The following is a 19661-nucleotide window of genomic DNA, read 5'->3' on the forward strand; positions in this document are numbered from 1 at the left end:
TACATGGATGTAAATCTAGTTTAATATATTTAATAAATGGGAATAGAATGCAGCGTTTGGAAGACTCATGTGCATATTTATTATTCATTGTTTACTCAATAATAAGTCTTTGAAGCTCTTTACATAATCTAGCTAAAATACATTAAAATGCTAAAACATATACATTGCAGTTAAAGCAGCATGCTGGCTACCTCAAACCTGAGTTCAGAAACAGCAATAAATAAATAAAGAACTATATAACATGTGAAACATTTGTCAGTACTTTAAATAATGCATCATTTTCATGTTTTAAAAAGTAGTCTTCACAAGTTCAAGTAGTAAACTTAACATGGGGGAAAACAGCACAGCAATTATAAAGAAACATTTCCCAATTGCAAGAGAGTGTTAAAAAAAATCAGTATTTTTAATTTCTGCATTATTTTTTAAAAAACAAGGAAACCGCATTGTTTCTTGCAGCTATGTATTCCATAGCATCTTCCCCAGCCCCATTTAAGCCAGAAACATCAGAAGAGAAAGATTTATAATGGAAACATCGATAGAACTCTAGCAGACAGTGCTCAAATACATGTAAACAAAATCTCTTTCTAAAAGGGATGTCTGAATTCCAATTGATTCTAATTATCTGCTAAGAGACACAGAAAAGAAGGAAAGATTAGGGGAGGATGACAAACATCTCTATCCTGTAGTTTCAAAATTTCACAGCTTTTTCATGTAGCAGATGAGTAAAAGAAAGAATTTTTTTTAAAAAAATCATTAGTGTTTGCTGCTGATATATTAAGTACACAGAAAGAAGTTAATATATTGAAAGGAAACAGAAAAACCCGTAAAACAAGTTGCATGTTGACACCATTCTTTTGTGAGATTTAAATAAGACATATGCTATAAAACACAAGCATGTTGTAGAACACTTTTAGATTGAGGTTTGAAGTTGTGTTATTCTTGGAGTGCCATTTAGGGAGACAGTGGGAAACTTAAATAATATTGAATTGAAATCCTACACTATGGTTTCAAAGGATTGACAGCCTTTACTGATCATGCTCAGCAATCTTCTGGGCAACCCTAAGACATGAAAATGTAGACAAGGGAAAGTCTAAAATTCAAATTTGACCCGATGGGCCTAGAGACATTATCAAGAGAGGGAGAGACTAAGCTGAATTCACATTCAAAGGAAGCAGCTACTGGCTTCTTTGGGAGATGATGGCAGTCCTCTGGGGTCCTACAAATGAGAGAAATATAAAATAGCGAGGAATAAATGTTTATGGTGTTACTTTATATTTCCCTTGAAATGTGCATATTTATGCAAAATGCATTGCTGTAGCTTTTCTGAAAATGAAAATGAAATCATCACACATGTAAGGTGGAAAAATCTCAGGGGCCCACTTTAGCCAAAATACACTCTCTAACAACTTGCCACGCAGACTCAACTGTTAAACCTAGCACTAGAATTTTCAAGGGTTGATTTCTGTCATCTTCTCCCACCCCACATGTATTTTATTATATCAATGTATATTTGGCAGCAAATACAGCAGATGATTTCCACTTGTAGTAAAATGGTTTTGGAACACTTTGGTCTTTGGGGATCACTGTGAACAAATGTAGCTTAAAGCAGTATTGCATTTATCCATTGAAATGTGCCATAGGAGAAGTACAGCACTTCAGACAAAGACGTGTTAGCTATCACACTGGTATGAGGTCTATGGCTTGCTGTTTCTGTTTCTGTTCAAACATTGCCGTGAGTTATATTGGAAAGAACAAGAATTATTCTGCCCGTTTTCTTCTTAAGTTGTAGAACAGGGGTTGTCAACATTTTAGGGCCGATGGGTACATTGAAACCACAGAATCTGTCAGTTGGCATCAGACACACCCTGCAATCATGCACACACAGACTCATTGCAATAAAACTCCCAGACATGCACTTATTGCAACCACTGAAATACGCACACTGCAACTACACATACACTAACTCCCCCTCCCCCAGCAGTGGTGTGGATATTTTCATTTCCCCCAAAAAACATAATGGGCATAGGATGATCTTCCTGAAGAGTGCAGGTGCGAAAGGGGCAATTACCATCTTTTACCTTCTATAAGACTCCCCCATGTATAAGACGGCCCCTATTTTGGGGGACTCAGATTTAAGAAAATGGGAGGAGATGGCCCAGAGTATAAGATGCCCCCTAATTTTTGACATTATTTTTTAGGGGGAAAAGCCTAGTCTTATACACGGAAAAATACAGTACAGTGGTGCCTCGCAAGACGAAAATCCGTTCCGCGAGTCTCTTTGTCTTGCGGTTTTTTCGTCTTGCAAAGCAAGCCCATTAGCGCCTTAGCGGATTAGCGCTATTAGCGGCTTGGTGGATCAGCTGATAAGCGGCTTAGCGGATCAGCTGATAAGCGGCTTAACGGATCAGCTGATAAGCGGCTTAGCGGATCAGCTGATAAGCGGCTTAGCGGATCAGCTGATAAGCGGCTTAGCGGATCAGCTGATAAGCGGCTTAGCGGATCAGCTGATAAGCGGCTTAGCGGCTTAGAAAAAGGGGGGAAAGGGGGGGAAAACGGCAGGAACTCGCAAGACATTTTCGTCTTGCGAAGCAAGCCCATAGGAAATTCGTTTTGCGAAGCACCTGCAAAACGGAAAACTCTTTCGTCTAGCGAGTTTTCCGTCTTGTGAGGCATTCATCTTGTGGGGCAGCACTGTAATCCAGCAGCAAGGCCGCTCCATTTCCCTATGGAGCAGTATTGCAGGCAGGCCACACGCTCTCACTGTGTACAGCAGGGACGTGGCAGTGCTGTAGGGGAGTTCCAGCCGTGTCACGCCCCCAGCTGAACAATTTGGTTGGCCAGGGGGCGTGGCTTACCATATTTAAGCAGCCGCATGGCTGGGGGATCTCCCTCTTGTTCCCCGGATCTGCTTAATGCTTCGGTTGCTAAAACCTGGTTCATGGGAGGGGAGGCCACAACCTGCCCCTCCTCTTTAAGGGTATTCCGTTAAAGGGATCCGGGGGCCCTTGATGACCCAGGGGAGCTCTCAGTTGATGTACATCAACAGGGCTCCTCCTACTGGTGGTTGACCCTTACTGGACTACCTACATGGCAGGCAGGAGTGAGATATAGTCAGTTCAATTCCAGTGCCTAAGCCAATACCACTCACATTCTGTAACCAGAAAACTGTGGCCTTCATTAGCCCGTTAACCTCAAATACTGGTGTCCATGCGTTTTATTATTCAACAAATGGGGGAGGGCTCGGGGCCTTGACACACAATTCTCCTCCATGCACACTGCTACAGCAATTGGACTTGAAAAAGGGAAACATCAGTGGCAGACTTTGGGGTCTCAAATTTCAGCAGCACCCTATGCGACACTAAAATTTGTCTCTCTCGCTCCCTTCTACAGCGTTCCTATGGCATCCCCTGCAGTGAGGTGCTCAGTGCCACTACACCATCCTAAAACTACCTCTGGAACCATTATAATATTTTTCTCAAGTCTAATTACAGAGGGGAGGAGTGAAGGGGGAAATTCAACCGGGGGGGGGAGTTCATCCTTCCCTCGCTGAAATTTCTCCTCCTTTGATGCAATTAGTCTTGAAATAAGACCGTAATATATTGACTCATGTTTATACCCTTCCCACAAAAGTTTTGTTTTTATCCTGACCTTTTCTATCTTTTTTCTTGTTTTCTGCTCCCCCCCCCAAGAATGTCTTTGTCTTCCTCTTAAAATGCCTTGAGTAGCTTTGTTATTTTTAACATTCAAATATCCTTCCTCTTGTGAGTGGATTCCAGCGTACCCCGTGATGTCCACTTTAGGGTAGTCGCGTGTGGTTCTGTTGTAGCCACACTTGTCAGAACCATGCAGGCAAGCAAAATATCACAAAGTATCTCCTGAACAAAGCCTCAAGCAGATAGCTGGCTGTGTCAGTGAATTTTCTAAATCTGAAGGACAGAATATCATAGAGAGTATGCAATCACCAGGGTCTTCTGAAGTTCAGAAAGAGCCCAGGAGATAATGTCATTGGTACAAAACGTTGTCAGAAGATAATGGTGTCCTGCTGCTAGATTAAAGCCTGGGAAGACTGAGCCCTCTTAGCAAAACTACACACAAGCAGAACCAAGCTACTGATGGTATTTTCAAAGTAGGAGGCATTTATCTTGTAACAACATCCTATTCCATTCACTCTGCTCTTTCGTTGTGGCAGAATAGAAAAGAACTGTGTCATTGTTCAGAATATGCCTTGCTGTTTTCTGATTGGTTCATCTTGCTTTCCAACCTTGCCATGATTCTTGGGCTGCTGTCCTAAGCATGCTTAAATGGATGCTTAAACCCCAATTTAAATCAAGGCTGCATCCTTAAACACACATGTACTAAGGAGTAAGCCTGACTGAACACAATAGGACTGACTTCTGAGTATACCTATATGGGATTGCAATGTTATTACTGTCTTCCAAGCATTTTAATACTCTACCTTTCTATTTGCAAACACAAATTTATTTCACGTGAGGAATTCAATTTCTCTGAATATGATAAAACAAAAGGCATCTCTAAAACATATATCCTCTGCTCAGCTGAATTTTATTATCAAGAATGTGTAAATACAAACAACCAAATACCACTGCTTGAAAAGGAATATCACTGGTGGTACTTTAGTTATTTACAGACTAAATAGCCAGGGCATAGTTGAGTTTGGCAAGGGGTGTTTTTTATATCCAATATCTCCACCTTACACCAAATATTTCAGCTCAGTGGTGATCTGTGCTCTAATAAATCAGCCATGCTCAAGAGTAGATTATTGTTATGCTTTATATACCGGTTTAACTTTCAGGAACATTCAGTACTAAATCTACAGTATGCTGCGTTGAAACACTGGATCACTGATGAGCTCTCTTCCAGTGTCACCAGTCTGTAAAAATAAAAGGTTGTGACCTTTTAAATTTTGCACAAAAAGGAATAACCCATGACTCTCCTCAATGGAACCACCACACCTATTTATGTATTTCATAAGATTTATACTCTGCTTGTATTCCTTTCTTTTTTAAAAAAATAAAACAGTAAAAATCCATAAAAACAACTCTGTAAATCATTCAAAACAATTTATAGGATCAGAAATTGACTTCAGTCTTTTTAAAAAAAAAATCAAACCAGAGCAATAATTAACAGCACAACCCTATGCATATTAGCTTGAGGTAAGCCACACTGAACCCCGTGGAACTTATTTCTGAGTAAACATAGGGCTGTAATAATCTAAGCCTGAAATCCTATGCATACTTGCCTAGGAATAAGTTTCATTTTAACTCCTTAGGACTACTTCTGAATGGATATGCATAGGATTGTGTTAGACTCAATTCGGATTATCTTCCAAGTAAGGCAGTATTTTTTATTACCACAAACTGGGTTACACTTTGAAGATATGGATTGTAGAAAGTACAGTGTTTCTGCTCATGAAGGAGTCCTAATGCTGTTATGTTAGGCTCGGATCAAGTCTTCCTCTACTTTTGTTCTAATCATCATCCTGACTTATTCACTGCCCCAATCTTGTTTTTATACTAGGCTTGTTGTGTTAGGTCAAGATGATTGGCTAGCATGTGTTTTGTTTTGGTTTTTGCCTAATAGTATAACCTGTTAGTGGCTTTTATTAAAAGGGCTTTTTTGCCACATATGTTAGTCATGCATATGCTCAGCATGAACTTGTTGTGAGGGAAGATTAAGTGGAGGGGTGTTGAATGGAATGTTGGATGAAGTGAGAGTGAGTGACAGGCATATTTGGGTCGGTTAAGAAATTATACTTTGTGGGTGTGACTGTGAGAAAGCCAGAAAAGGACTGGAAAAAAAGGAGAAGAGAGATATGTAACAGTGTATTTTGTTTCAATTTATTTATTTTATTTTATTTATTTTATTTTATTTTAGGTTTTGTTGTTAAGGGTAAATGCATTCCATCAGTATAATGAAAGATCAGGGGTCAATAGGTTCTACAATTTTTTTAGTTTAAAAATGTCTCAACAAATAGATTTGAAACTTGCCAGTACAAGAAATGAAGATTTGAGGACTCTCCGTGACAAATTTGGGGTAGAAAATATAAGAAATGGCTTATTCTGAATGAGTTAAAGGGTATTATGTGTTTTTCTTCTACAGAATTTGCCAGGGTTGTTCTGCATAAAGATTTCTTCCTGTGCACTGTGTGCTTTGGAAAATGGGCTGCTGATTTAGGTCAAAAGGAATGTCTAGTATTTGCTTTCACCTATGAGTTCTGTAATATTGTTATTAAAAATGCTTTTTCCTGGCTAATGTTAGTCAATGGCCTATTATTCCATTGTTGCTAGGCAGCAGTTTTTGGCCAATCTTAGCCTCTGAAGTACAAGATTCTCATAGAATAGGCCTCACTCTTCAAGAGCTTACAGGTCAGGTCAGCCAAGAGGTGAGATGTTAGGTGTGAAAGGACAGGTAGAAGAAATCACAAGAGATGAGTAAAAATAGTTTGTGAGGCATGGAGGAAGGGGAAATGTCTTCACAAAAAAAGGAAAAGATTTAGGTGGTAACACTGTGCTGTATCTGCTGAATTTCTTTGTTCTCCATTCCAACTTTTGAAGAGCAGCCTTACCAGTGCTGGCCACCACCCACCCACCCTGCAAATTCAAGCTGCCTCCTGCACCTTCAATAACTATAGAATGTGCAGAAATTGGCTAGAGTGGTTGTAGGGCATGGACACCAACATTGTACTAATTGCACTTGTAACGCAAAGGTAGTGGTGAAGATCGAACTAACTACAGAACTATAGAATACCATACCATATCAATGTTGCCTAAATTACACACCTGCAGCTTAGCTTTTGTAATTTCCTGACATTTTGGAGCTTGTGTAAGGATGGAAAGCCCTTAACACAACATATTAAAGCAAAATACTTTTCATTTATTGAACAAACACTCAAAACTGGAATTCTGCCATACCATGAAAAGGGAGAAGGAATCCCAGTGAAGTACAGTGATACCCTATTGGCCAGGCACATGGGTACTCTTTGGGAAATAAGCTCTTTAGGAAACAACTGCCACCTCAAAGGTCCTAACTATTTGGCAATGTGTAATTTCTCTCTCTCTTCCTCCCCCCCTCCCTCCACAATTGTTTTACCTCAAATGAAAGGCCCTTGTTTTGTTTTTGTTTCAATTACAGTGCAAGTTGGAGTTTCATGCGTGCACATCTGGCAAAAACATTGCAGCTCGCTGTGAAGGGCCTTGCCCATGCCTTCCGGGGCAGGAAAGTCTAAAGCACAAGGCTGAGAAAACTGGTGAGTTGATCTGTTGACTTTGATATAAAATGTCTTTCTAATTACTTTTGCTGTTGGTATGCTGTCCAGTCCAATCCATATTTACTCCAAAGAGAGATCCACTAAGTTCAGTGAGACTTACCGTACTTTCAAGCATATGGCTGTTCTATGTGGTGGCAATAGAATTGCAAGTCCTGGGGCTGTTTTGTTATGACTTGTGAAGAACGTGGAAAAGGCCTCTAGCCCAAGCATTCTGAAATCCTAGATGAGTGATTTTCAAATACTGAATGGGTCACTGGAGCCTTGCAGTTGAATTGAAATGCTACTGCAAGTTCATGTGAAGGGTAGTGCATCAGAAGAAGGTGGCAGGAATGTGTGTAACAGCTTTGTCAGTGTGGGAACCAAGGGCTGGGCTGCGGAGAGAAAAAATGCAACCTCCTATTGGTAGAACCCTCTGCAGAAATTTTCTGACTTTTTTAGACCATTTGTCTTTGACTGGTGTTTTGGGACACGCTATACAGCGAAATCCTATACATGTCTAGAAGAAAGTCCTGTTAAGTTCAATGTGGAGCTTACTCTCACGTAAGTTCTGTAGTATAAGATTGCAGTCTGAAAGTGGGTTGTAGCACTATCACCATGCAAATAAATGTTTGAAAATTAGAAAGTGGGTCACCAAATGCATGTTTCAGCTAAAGGCAACCCCTGAGTCTACTAAGAGTTAGGACTACTGTTCTGCATGAGTTCTAAGAACATTTCTTGTTTCTCAAACATTCAGTGTGTCTCAAACTTTGCGAAACACCATCAACAGGTGTGTTAAAAAATACTAACTGGGCAATCAGCAGAGTGGCTAGCCCAGAGACCATTGCAGCATTCCCAGCTAATGGAATAGAAGAAAACAGAGTGTCCATGTCTATTCTAAGCCTTCACTTATTGCCACCTCCACCAATGGCCTCTGGTTTTCCTCTCTCACGTCACTAATGAGCCCAATGAGGACACATGCCAGCCCTGTTTAGGTTTCCGAATCATTAACACGATGAGGGTTTGTGAGGATGAGCACACTGGCGAATAACCCATCATTGCCCCTTTGCCCTACATTAGTTCAAAGAATAACTTCTGGGTAGGGAGATTTTTCTACTCATGTAGGTTCCTTGTGTGATTCAGAACCCTGATTTTCCAAGATTCTAAATTGCGCACTTAAAATTGTAGAAAAAACAACCTATATCTAAAAGAATATCTTTATTGTATTGTTATTTTTTATTGTTTTTTAGACCCAAGGAAGATGATATTATGCTGCAGCTATTGTTCTAAATAACAGCATTTAATTTGGCTGCTCCTCTTAAAGAATGCATCATTATTTCCCCTGTTCACCACATTTTATCAAATTTTGAGAAAGCATTTTCCATGGTATGGTCACCCAATATTACACATGTGTTTAGTAATCCCTGATGTGGCTGGGATGGTTTTGGAAAAAAACCTCACTGATAAATTGCCACATTTTTATTTTCTTTTTTTCTTCTCTTAAACAAATACACATGCACACCCATTGCCTCACATTATCTGCTCTCTCTATGCCCTTTCACATGCCCTTATCAGAGGCTGTATCATATTAATAAATCTCCAGTGACATTTTAAGCTCACAATTTCATTCACATAACAGAATAAATTCTAATAACCGTTAGGTTGATAAATGCAATTTGACAGGATGTACGTATTCAGCAGGGCAAGCTTTTGTTTTGCTTGAATCTCTGATTAGTTAATTCTGCTGTGCAGAGCACATTGTGATGTGTTCACTCTCTTTCTGGAAACACAACTTCTCAAGTGATTGAGACAATAATTATTTTGGAGTTGGTTCTCTTAATGACCATCCTGTATGTTACTCTCACAATTAGTGCATGTGTGTAACTGATCTACCCATTTTTCCAATCACTGTACTGCTCTCTTTTGTGTCCTGTGGCCAGTGCAGGTGTCAAAATCCACACCCATGACGTTTTGGGCTTTAACTGATTGTGCCAAGGACTCAAAAGTGGCATGGACTGCAAGGCCAGCTCCTGTAGTAAACTGCAGTGGTAGAAATGAGGGCCTTCTTTCCACCCCCACTACAACCAATGTGTTCTGTGGATTCACCGATGCCTGTAAATAATTAAAGTTATGGCCTAGTGATATTCCAAGACTGGGGCCCGCCTCTTTCTTGCCAATCACAATACAAAGGTGTTGCTTATCTCAGCCATCTCACAAAGGTGTCAGGTTTTCTTCTTCTGGCAACCAAGGTAGGCAGCAGTGACCAGAAGCAGATTGGCTAGTGGGATGGAGCTATAGCAATAGCCTCCCAGCATCACTGTTGTGGCTGCCTACCAGAATGGAGATGGTGAAACAGAGAGTGGCACCAATCCAACACTCCTACCACTATGCTCACACAGCCCCAACCTCAGTTCTGCCTCGCTCTCCCTTCTTCCAGTAAGCAACAGCAGTGCCACTGCTATGAGGCTTTTTCTCCTGCTACACCCACCTCTTGCAATGGAGGTGCCCACACAGATCAATATTGCTGCCTCTGTTGGCTAGGGAAAGCAGATGGCTGCTTCTTTTGAATAATTAAGAACTGTGGATGGAAGAACTGTAACGAGCATCCTTTTCTTTGAGAAGGGCCAGAGCTCAGTGATGGAGTATCTGCTTTGCATGCAGAATGTCCTAGATTAAATCTATGGCATCCATAGATAAAGCTGAGAAACACAACTGCCTGAAACACTGTAGAACCACTGCCAGTCAGTCCAGACAATATTGAGCTAGATGGACCAATGGTCTGCTCATGGAGGATATATTTCTCTGGCCAAAACTGCTGGGATCAAAAAAAACTTGATGTGGCTTATTGCTGGTGGTTGTGCAATTCCTACATCTCTAACATTGCCTTTGAGACCTAGCCTCTGCCCACTCGCAGTATCTCCCTGATCACACCCACCCACCCACTTATGCACAGAATATTTTATAATGTCTCTCCCTATAAAGCTAGCAATTTGGTGTCCTGCCTGCAGTTCTGTTATGTAATTAGCATAGTCCAGTTTGTGCTGAGGTAATGTAAATAGAAAGTCTCTCAGAGATTAATTTATTTTCTCAATAAGAGTGTCAGGTACAAAATTCCTTTAACTGAAATTTGCTGACAGGTGATGCAGTATTTCCATCACTTATGAGAAGCTGAATTTGTGAAATCTATTCAGACATGACCATATTGCTAAGCAGAAATAAAAGAAGGCAGTGCTGAAACCGGTGCTTCAATAGAGGGATGTTAGTGGGAAACTACTGAACAGAATTACAGTGCCAGGGTTCTGAGCAAAATGGAAGCATGCCTCACCAAACTGCTGCATAAGCTTTCTTAATCCATTTATATGAGTTAAATATATGTAATTTTAAACTTCTAATTTCCAGGCTTCCACCTTGTTCCGCATATGTGCACTTAGTTGAGCACAATTATGATTCTAAGTTAAAGGTATAAAGAAACATTTAATCTCCGGGGTGCTATTAGATTAGTCTTAAAAAAACAAAACCAACAAAAATGCCATGTGAATGAAAAACAGAGAGAGCAGTATCGGTGTGGCTTACCTGAGGGGGGATCTCAGATGATATTATTGGAAAATGTTTGCAATTTAAGCAACCACCATCTTACAGATCTTTCCCTTCTACTCAAAATTCTGTTGTGCAATTTTATCCCGCCCATGTGGCTTCTTAATTCATGTGTTTTTCTAGTGGCAAGAGATCCCACTATAGGAAAGCAGTTAACACAACTCCCACCAAGGTGAATGGGGCCTGACAGGTGTGCTTTGAAATAAAACATTGCTTTTAGTAACTTAGAGCATCTCCATGGAGCCTCAGATCAGAGAATCAGAGCTTCAAACTTAGGGGTGCAAAACAGCCTGATGGCCACCTTCCAATGGCCGCAGGCCAGCGGGGCAGCAACAAAGGCAAAAGTGGGCATAGGAAGGAATGTGAATCTTACAGTAGGCTAGTTTCTATCCACACTCACGTACCCTTCTCTGTCCTCCAATCAGGCAAGCACATTCCACTTTCACCTTGATGGGAGGTCAGTGGCTCTGGTGGGAAGTGGCAGCTGGATTTGGCATCCTTATTTAGAATCTGAACGGATCCACCATCGCAGCTTGTGGTATGGCACCTTGGCCATACCAAGTCTGGTGCTGATGGTGCTGCAGAGCTGGCAAGGACACTATGAACCTGACATGGAACACCTGCGGTCCACAAATGCTTCCTGTTGCATGCCAAGGGGTGACAGGAATGGAGAAACAGGACCTTGGACAGTACCATTGCAGGCCCTTACTGCTAACTAACATTTGATGTGTGGTGCAGGAAATTTGGTGTAGCTCATTCATTTAGTCTGCAGCTTTCCTGGGAGTAAGGAAACCAGTATGTCCTGCATGAGACAAGATTATATAGCACTGGCCTGATTTAGCTGCAGAGACCCATACTATGAATGATTTTATGGAGCTAAATTTGTAAAAATCATGCTGCACATCTTTCATGGGTCTCTTTCAGGATCTATTTTGCAACCCCCATTGAGTTGACTGGAAGTGTATTAGCTGCAGTGCCTGATTGATTACAGTTCTGGTCTGAAGAAGGGTAAACTGGACTAATAATTTCTTTAATAATAGCTCCCTGTTAACATCAGCACCCAGTATCGCTAAGGCATTCACATCATAATAATCATTTCATTTGAATTATAAGATGGTAAGAAGGAAAATTAAAGGACGATTTGTCACTGTAATGATATATGCTCCCTGCATTGTCTGGTATTCTGCAGTAAAATCTTTGAAGAGACAAGCAAATTGTATTCTTTGGTCCCTGTGTTTTGAAAATTGGATTTTGCTCAGTTCTCCAAGAAGCAAAACCCTCATAGTGATGCTGTATTACAAATGGCATATTTTTAAAGTGAAAGCAAATGTTTAATCCACATTCTCTGCCTGCCTGCCTGCCTGCTTGTGGCACACAAACTTTGAAGTTCATCAAAACATGGGGTCTGTGCTTCATTATTAACAACAGCACCAGGCCTTACAGTCTGTTTTGGTGACCATTTCCAACTCAGCTGTTGAAAGATAAAGTTTTATTTATCTTTCAGCTCTTGTTAGGTGCCCTTTCAGACAGTATTCCCCTGCTTCCTGCAACAAATTCAGTACAGGAAATATTTCAGCAAGACAAGGGAATGAATACTGAAGTTTAAAACAAGAGTCTGTGGTCATTTAATACTGTTGGAGAGGTTCTAGTCCAAGCCTATGTGCTAAGAGAGAGTTAACCACAGAGCAGTACTTGCCTCCCTATCTACCCACAAATCAGCACCACAGTGTGTTGCAGAGAGAGAAAATGGAATGGGGCAGGGTATCTCATGAATGACAGTAAATATTATGGAGCTGGTCCAAAGTTCCTTGGTTGCTCTGATTTGGTATTCATTCATTTATTAAACTTTTTAAATTGCCCTTCAACCAAATGGATCCCAGGGCAATTAGCAAGATGATGATGAGACACCAGCTGGAAAAAAAGTTAAACAAATTATTGAAACAACACTGCAAGATATAGCAGCAAACATAAAATTGAGCTTAAAATGCACAACCTTCACAACACTGGACATTCTAACCAGTTTTCATCAAAAGCCAGATGAACAGATGTGTCTTGATGCATTGTCAGAAGCCCAGGAAAAAGGAATTCCACAGCCAGAGTGCCACTACTGAGAAGGCCCTGTTCTGTGCAACCACATAAGGAACAATCCCTGCTGGTGAGAAGAGAAATGCCCCTTCTGCTAATCTCAGAGCCAGATAGGGGAAGGTGTTGCATCAGATCCCAAACTAATGTGAACTTCTTAAATTGAGCCCAGTAGCATTTAGCCAGCCAATGCAGATGTATCAAAATAAATGTAACATGATTCCATACAGATGTGCTAGTCAGCATCCTTACAGAAGAATTATGCACTACCTGAAGTTTTTGGAATGTCCTCAACCCCACATAGAGCACATTGCAGTAATTTGGATATTAGAGTGTTGAGTAAAGACTCCTCGGCTTTCCAGACCCAGGGCCCACCTTATCATATTTGTGTCTCTAAGTCTTCTGCCATTATGGAAAAATGAGAGTTCTAGAGAGTTCTTCATGTGCCACTGGAGGGAAGCAGATGAGCATCACTGAATAAGTCTCTTACTGGCAGTGTTGCAGCTTCTGTTGAACTACTGTAATAGCAATTAAGCAACAGAATAACTTAATTTGCCATTGGTATGTTTGTTTTGTAAGGCTATAAAATTGGCACAATTGTAATTGGCACAAGTACAAAGCTACAGTTGTAGTTTTGCTCTTTTCATTTTCTTTTGTTTCTCACAACCTTTTATCAGAAGGGGAACAGAATGTGTATTACAATAAATTTCACAAGCATCTATTGTTATCACAACTTCAGTTTGAGGCACTAGGCAAAACTTTTTTTTTTAAGCTCTCTCAAGCTCTTAAATAAGTGACATTTCAGTTCCATAAAGTTAGCGTAGAATACAAGAAGGGGCAATACTGTAAATTAAGCGATGACCCTTAAAGAAGAAACAGCTGGCAATCCCAAAGGAATATACCTTGGCAAGTGCTGAATTTTAAAATGGCAATCGGTGTACTCGGCAATCTGTTTTTATGCCCTTCTGTAACCTCTGTCTCCAGACTAACCTATAACAGTACTTCCTATGTCTTTCTAACTTTGCGTTTTTTAGCGTGTCTAGGTGGTATTATACTATACATTTTAAAAATACCAGTTTCTGTGTGTATTTCATTTGTCCATGGATATATGCAATAATTCAGCAACAGCAGTCTTTACGACATAACATTTATGTGACTACACCAACAGCAGTAAGTGGCAATGGGGCAGTTTCCTCCATTGCACCTGAGGGCACCAGTTATGGGGGTGCGGGACAGACCATGTGATACATACAGCTCTGTCCTCTGACAAGAGTGTACATCCAGGGGGTTCAGGTACAACATTCAGAGGGCAGTGCTTGCCACCTAGCATCTACTGTCTGAAATGGTTCCTTACTCTGCCTAAAGGTAGGCCCAGTCCAGCCCCTTCCTGCTTTAATTCAAATCAGGAAAATGGGGAAAAAGAAGCATTTGGGCCATACAGGTCTATGGCATACCGATCTTCCAACTTCCTGTCTGAAAGTCCAGTCATTGTAGAAGAATTCAGATACAGCTTATATTGACGACTTCCCCTCTAAATGTAACACACTAAAGTGCACATCCTGTTCATGGTGGAGTGACTATCCTATTGTTTGTGCTCAACTACCTGTCTTCTCCTTTATTGAGTTGCAAGTCAGCTACATTTTATGAGCTAATCAATGACAGTTAACTCATTTCCATTCAATTTCAATGGAATTTCTTTAATCAGCATTATTTACCTAACATCCATCAGAATATAGTAAGTGGTTGCGCTGTATTTCAGAACCAAGAGAGAAAAAATTTCCCAGACATGAAATCGAAATGTCATGAGCCTGAATACTGCAGGATGACATAAACCTTTAGGACTTCTGCTCAGAAAACTTTGACAGGCCCTAGAACAACAGCTTTATCTTTCTTTTTTAAAGAAGGTATTATAGAAAGGAGAAAGAGGAGCCTTCAAGAATCTATACATTCAAGTAACCTACACCAACTCAAGCTAAATTATTGGGCTAATTCCCCTTTCAATACCATTATTGTGGTGAAGAACTGTAAAGCAAATTTCTGAACAGCCAGTGCTCAGACCACAGTTTAAATCAAAAGAGCTTTAATAATCAGCATGTTTTGAACATATGACTCAGTTACATAAGTGTTATGGCAGCCACCTGTCTTCCACCTCGAAATGCCACAGAACCTCTTAACTGAAAGTTCCCACCCAACTTTCTTCATGAGTTTGGGAGATTTTGCCCTAAAGCCTTCCTAAAAGCTCCTATTAATGATGCATTTGAGTCATATCTTCAAAGGACACCCTACAGAATTAAACAACGGCCCTTCTATTATACTGCTTTGGCATATGTGGGCTGTTCATGGCTTTCCAACTTTCTCTTTGTCTCACTTTTTTACTTTTTTGACTCATATTTCAACATACGGTAATTGTTAGAGACTATTCAGAGACCTAAGAATGAAGCTTAAAGTCCTCAAAATTCTTATAGCTTCAGTGGGGTACGTTTTATAAAAAATGGTTCCCAATTCCAGCACATTATTAATGCTCTTCATGCAGCTGTAACTGTATCTGTGCCTGATGCGGCACTCACCAATATTATACCAAATTGTTGGCAGATCATAATGTTAATTTGAAAACAAATGCTTTAAATGCTCTTTCTCTAAGTATGTGCCATTGTAGGTGTTTTATTCTGGAACGCTGGCTGCCTAATAAGCTTTATTGCATTTCGAAGCATAAACCTGGAATTGATCCTGCTCTTTGTAATTCTGTTTTTCCCAGAGGGGATATTAATACTTTACCAAAAGAAAATAAATTAAAATAGGTTTGTTTACTTTCAACAGCCCATCAAAGGAGCTGTTTCACTTGGTATGAACGAGATTGTCTTTTACACGAAGATGAAATAGAGAGCCAAAGTATACTTTTCAGGGGCTATTTTGCATATTCAACTGTCTGAAAGGTATTCACAGTAAGTTATAAAACACTTATGTAAGACTAGACTAGGGGTGGACAAACCTGTCAGTCTGGGTTTTTCTCCATTCTCTTTCTCTCCCCCCTCCCCCCAGTATTTGGGGTAAAAGCCTGTGTACTGCAATTTTGCCAGTTGTGTATGTATTTTGTGGGCACTTTTCATTAATACAGTGGTACCTCGGGTTACAGACGCTTCAGGTTACAGACTCTGCTAACCCAGAAATAGTACCTTGGGTTAAGAACTTTGCTTCAGGATGAGAACAGGAATCGTGTGGCCATGGTGTGGCGGCAGCAGGAGGCCCCATTAGCTAAAGTAGTACCTCAGGTTAAGAACAGTTTCAGGTTAAGAACGAACCTCCAGAACGAATTAAGTTCTTATCCCGAGGTACCACTCTATACATTTTCAGTATGCATTGTTTGGGTGGATGACTAGAAAACATGAAATTCAGAGCAATGTGAATTCAGGAACCAATGAAATTAATAATAATAATAATAATAATAATAATAATAATAATGCTCTAGGGGTTCTCCAAACCCCTCTGAACCAATTTCAGGGGCAGTAAGGCCACTCAGGGGGAGGAGAGGGGAGAAGTCTTGCTGCACTGGTGGAAATCTGTAAGCAGGTTTTAGATAGCAGGACTAGTTCGTTGATTCCTGCCCATAATATTTAGATTGGGCTCAGAGTATTATTGAAGATTAATTTCAGAGTACAAGCTTTCATAATTAAAACAAACCTGACTATTAGTATCACTTCACATGTTGCATGTTGCATAAAATGTTTGGAATGTGGCAAATCTGCTCTAGGAAATACATTATCATACTATAGATGCACACTGCTCAAAGAGCATTGACTGGCTCTGACTCCATGTTGAGTGTACACTCAGTGGCAAATCTGGGTTCTCCTTTGCTTCTGTGAAAAATGGTCCCTACCATACCTCCCAGAATTGCTTCACAATTGCTTTCTTCAAGGGTACATTGTAGAAGGTTTTACAAGCAAAAAGTGGGAATGCAAAAACGTAGTGTTGTATTAAGTTATGTGTTCCTAGAGATACACTTGCAAAGAGGCAGGATTGATTGTGTCTCCCTTCCAAAGGAACACTAGGCATTTACTTGACTTATTAGTAAAAGATTGGAGATTGTGTGTTCAAATCCTTCAGATGATCCAGTTTCCTGTAGACTCCCCTGAACTGTGATTCTGAAAAGGAAAAGGAGAAGGAAAAACACTGCCAGGTTAAACTGCAGGTGACAGTCTTCTCAATGACTCTGCTGATCAATGGAAGTAGTAGCAAGGAGTATTAAGCCTTTTTCTGTTTCAATTGAGCCTTATTTGAGCAACAAGGTCTTCCTGATCCTTGGTTATTCTTAAGTGATGACTCCTCTTTGATTCTGTCTCCTGATATTTCCTACAGTTCTGATATGTCTCCTGATTTGTCTGCTGGCTCTGACTTACTCTTCAGTTCTAACTCTTGGCTGGGCCCATGGCTCTTGGCAGACTGTATATGAAAGACAGTATATATCACATACCTGAGAACAGTGATGTTGCTGCTAGGATGTTATCAAATATTTTGGAAGAATGTGCATGCGTCCTGATAAACAACAACACGGAGGTTATATATAAGGACAGCTGAGATTCCCAGTTGTCACAGTTCCTAGAATGTCCTTGGGAAGGTGTCATGGCCTTATGCCCTGGCCAGCGATTATTGTAATCGAACCAATATGATGGTAGAGACCTGAGCAGAAAGACTATTTAGAACAGATTTTATTAAAGCAAAGCATAACACTGTGATATGATAAATTTTAAAATCGTAAGTTTCGTAACTTTAAAAATAATTTATGCTGCATATACACTTTTTATGGCTCAGCATCTGTTCACATTACAACTCACAAAATTGGAGATAACAAATTCTGTACAGCTTAGGAGTTGACTGATCAGTGAGTTACTCCTATGGTGTCTCATAATGATGATATTTTGATGCCAGCTCATCTCAACACTGGAAGATTTGAATATTAAAATAAAAGAATGCCAGTTTGGGGGCACGATTCAACTTCATGAAGATGGAAGCAATTTTGATCCTCCAGCAAACAAAATGCCTTGTTAGGCCTCAGGATTTGACCTTCCCCCAAGAAATTTCTCAAATAATGAGATTGTAATTTACTTAAGCAAAGTTGATAATCATGAAACTTCTCAAAGGTATAACAAAGACAAGATTATCAATTGACTCTTGTTATCTCGTTGCCATTCATGGTTTTGTTAACAGTACACATACTGAGTAAGGAAATATCATGGCAGCTGGCATGGAGGAGGACTATAAATTATGTCAACCCACAGTACCACACGAAACAAATGAAGACAAGTGAAACTCAATGATTCCAAGGGTCCATACAAACCTTTACATTTGTCAATAAGTCTAAAGTTATTATTTCAAGTAGTTTTAGATTTGGATTAGTTATGGTCAGAACAAGACGTCCAAACCATGCTGTTTTCTAGGAGAGGATCACTAACAAAACAATCCTATTTTCAGGAGTCAATCTGACATAGACTCTGAGACTATCTCATCCAAGGAAGAAGCTTGTGACTCCATAGAAAGCCCCAGCTCAGTTCACCTTGTGTTATGGATACCTTGTCTGGGACCTGAGATAAGCCCCTACACCATGTCATGGGTCCATACAGGACCACAGGTGCTAAGATGAAAGTGGGTCTCAGTTCTGTTCCTTATGTAGCCAAAATGATACCATCTGTAGAGGAGAGTACAAAGGACCCTCCTATGACCAGGGGCCGAGGGAGGGGGCGCGGTGGGGGCAGACCATCCCAGGTGCCTTCGCTGAGAGGGGTGACATTTGGCAGTCATGGGGGAGCAGCGCACCAAATGTCTGCCATCGGCGACTCACTCCACCCCCGTGGGTGGCTCACTCTGCCCCTGGCTGCAGGGCGCCTCCACCTCTCCATGCACCCGAGCCGCTATCCCGTGCCTGGGAGGGCCCCCTCCATGCCCTGCCCCCCTCGGGAGCACACCCACCTTGGGCAGTGCAGCCATATGCTCCGTCGCTGTATATGACCAGCGACCAAATCCTAAGGAGGCGAACAACAATGCTGCAAAACAGTCCAGTGAGGACTGTGCATGCTCTGTGGGCACAGAATGTCAATTGAGTATTGCCAGTTTTTTTTGGGGGGGGGGCAGTGAACCATGGGGGAGGGGGGTGGAATGAAGTGGCTGGAGCCCTTGACAGAACTGAAAGGAAGTATCCCCACACTGCAATTTTTTGTGGCAGCTCCCAGTTGCACTTCCAGATTCCAGTGTGCTAGATAACAATAGTGTGCACAGCACAACACATGTGAATAAAACTTAGTTCATATTATCTTAGTGATGTTAACTCATGGATATAGGCACAGAACCAATTTAAGAATAGAAAATGAGCATACTGGAGTTGACATGCCAGTTGCCTGTTTCCAGGGGAGTAAAGTGGCCCCTTTGTTGTGGAGATTAATACATACTATTCTAAGACATTGTTTGCATCTATTATTTCTGTTGGCTGGTTTTTGATCCCTAAAGTACTGGGATAAAAAATGCACTCTTCTTTACTTGCGAGCACTTCCAAGCGCAGATGACAACAACATCCCAGTGAGTCGCTTATTTCAATTCTGGTATTTTAACTTAACTGAAGGAGTACCACAGCTAATGGAAATATTCCCCAAGCCTTGGATTATTGTACACGCCAATTTAGCAGCCTCAGGCTCTGAAAATATGGTTTGAATAAAAAATAATATTTTAGGAGTTT

At 40.7% G+C, this 19661-nt stretch overlaps 1 protein-coding gene across 3 annotated transcripts in view; it reads left to right on the top strand.

Moving 5' to 3' along the window:
- The window catches only part of SPOCK1 (SPARC (osteonectin), cwcv and kazal like domains proteoglycan 1), a 398473-nt gene that overhangs the window by 316238 nt on the left and 62574 nt on the right, over nucleotides 1-19661 (top strand). For all 3 annotated transcript variants that reach the window (XM_081850393.1, XM_081850392.1, XM_081850391.1), the window contains exon 6: nucleotides 7153-7267. In XM_081850393.1, the coding sequence (XP_081706519.1) occupies nucleotides 7153-7267 (115 nt within the window). The remainder of the gene's footprint in view (nucleotides 1-7152; nucleotides 7268-19661) is intronic.

The sequence above is a fragment of the Podarcis erhardii genome, assembly GCF_964252035.2.
Source record: "Podarcis erhardii genome assembly, chromosome: 2".
In the NCBI taxonomy this organism is placed as follows: domain Eukaryota; kingdom Metazoa; phylum Chordata; class Lepidosauria; order Squamata; family Lacertidae; genus Podarcis; species Podarcis erhardii.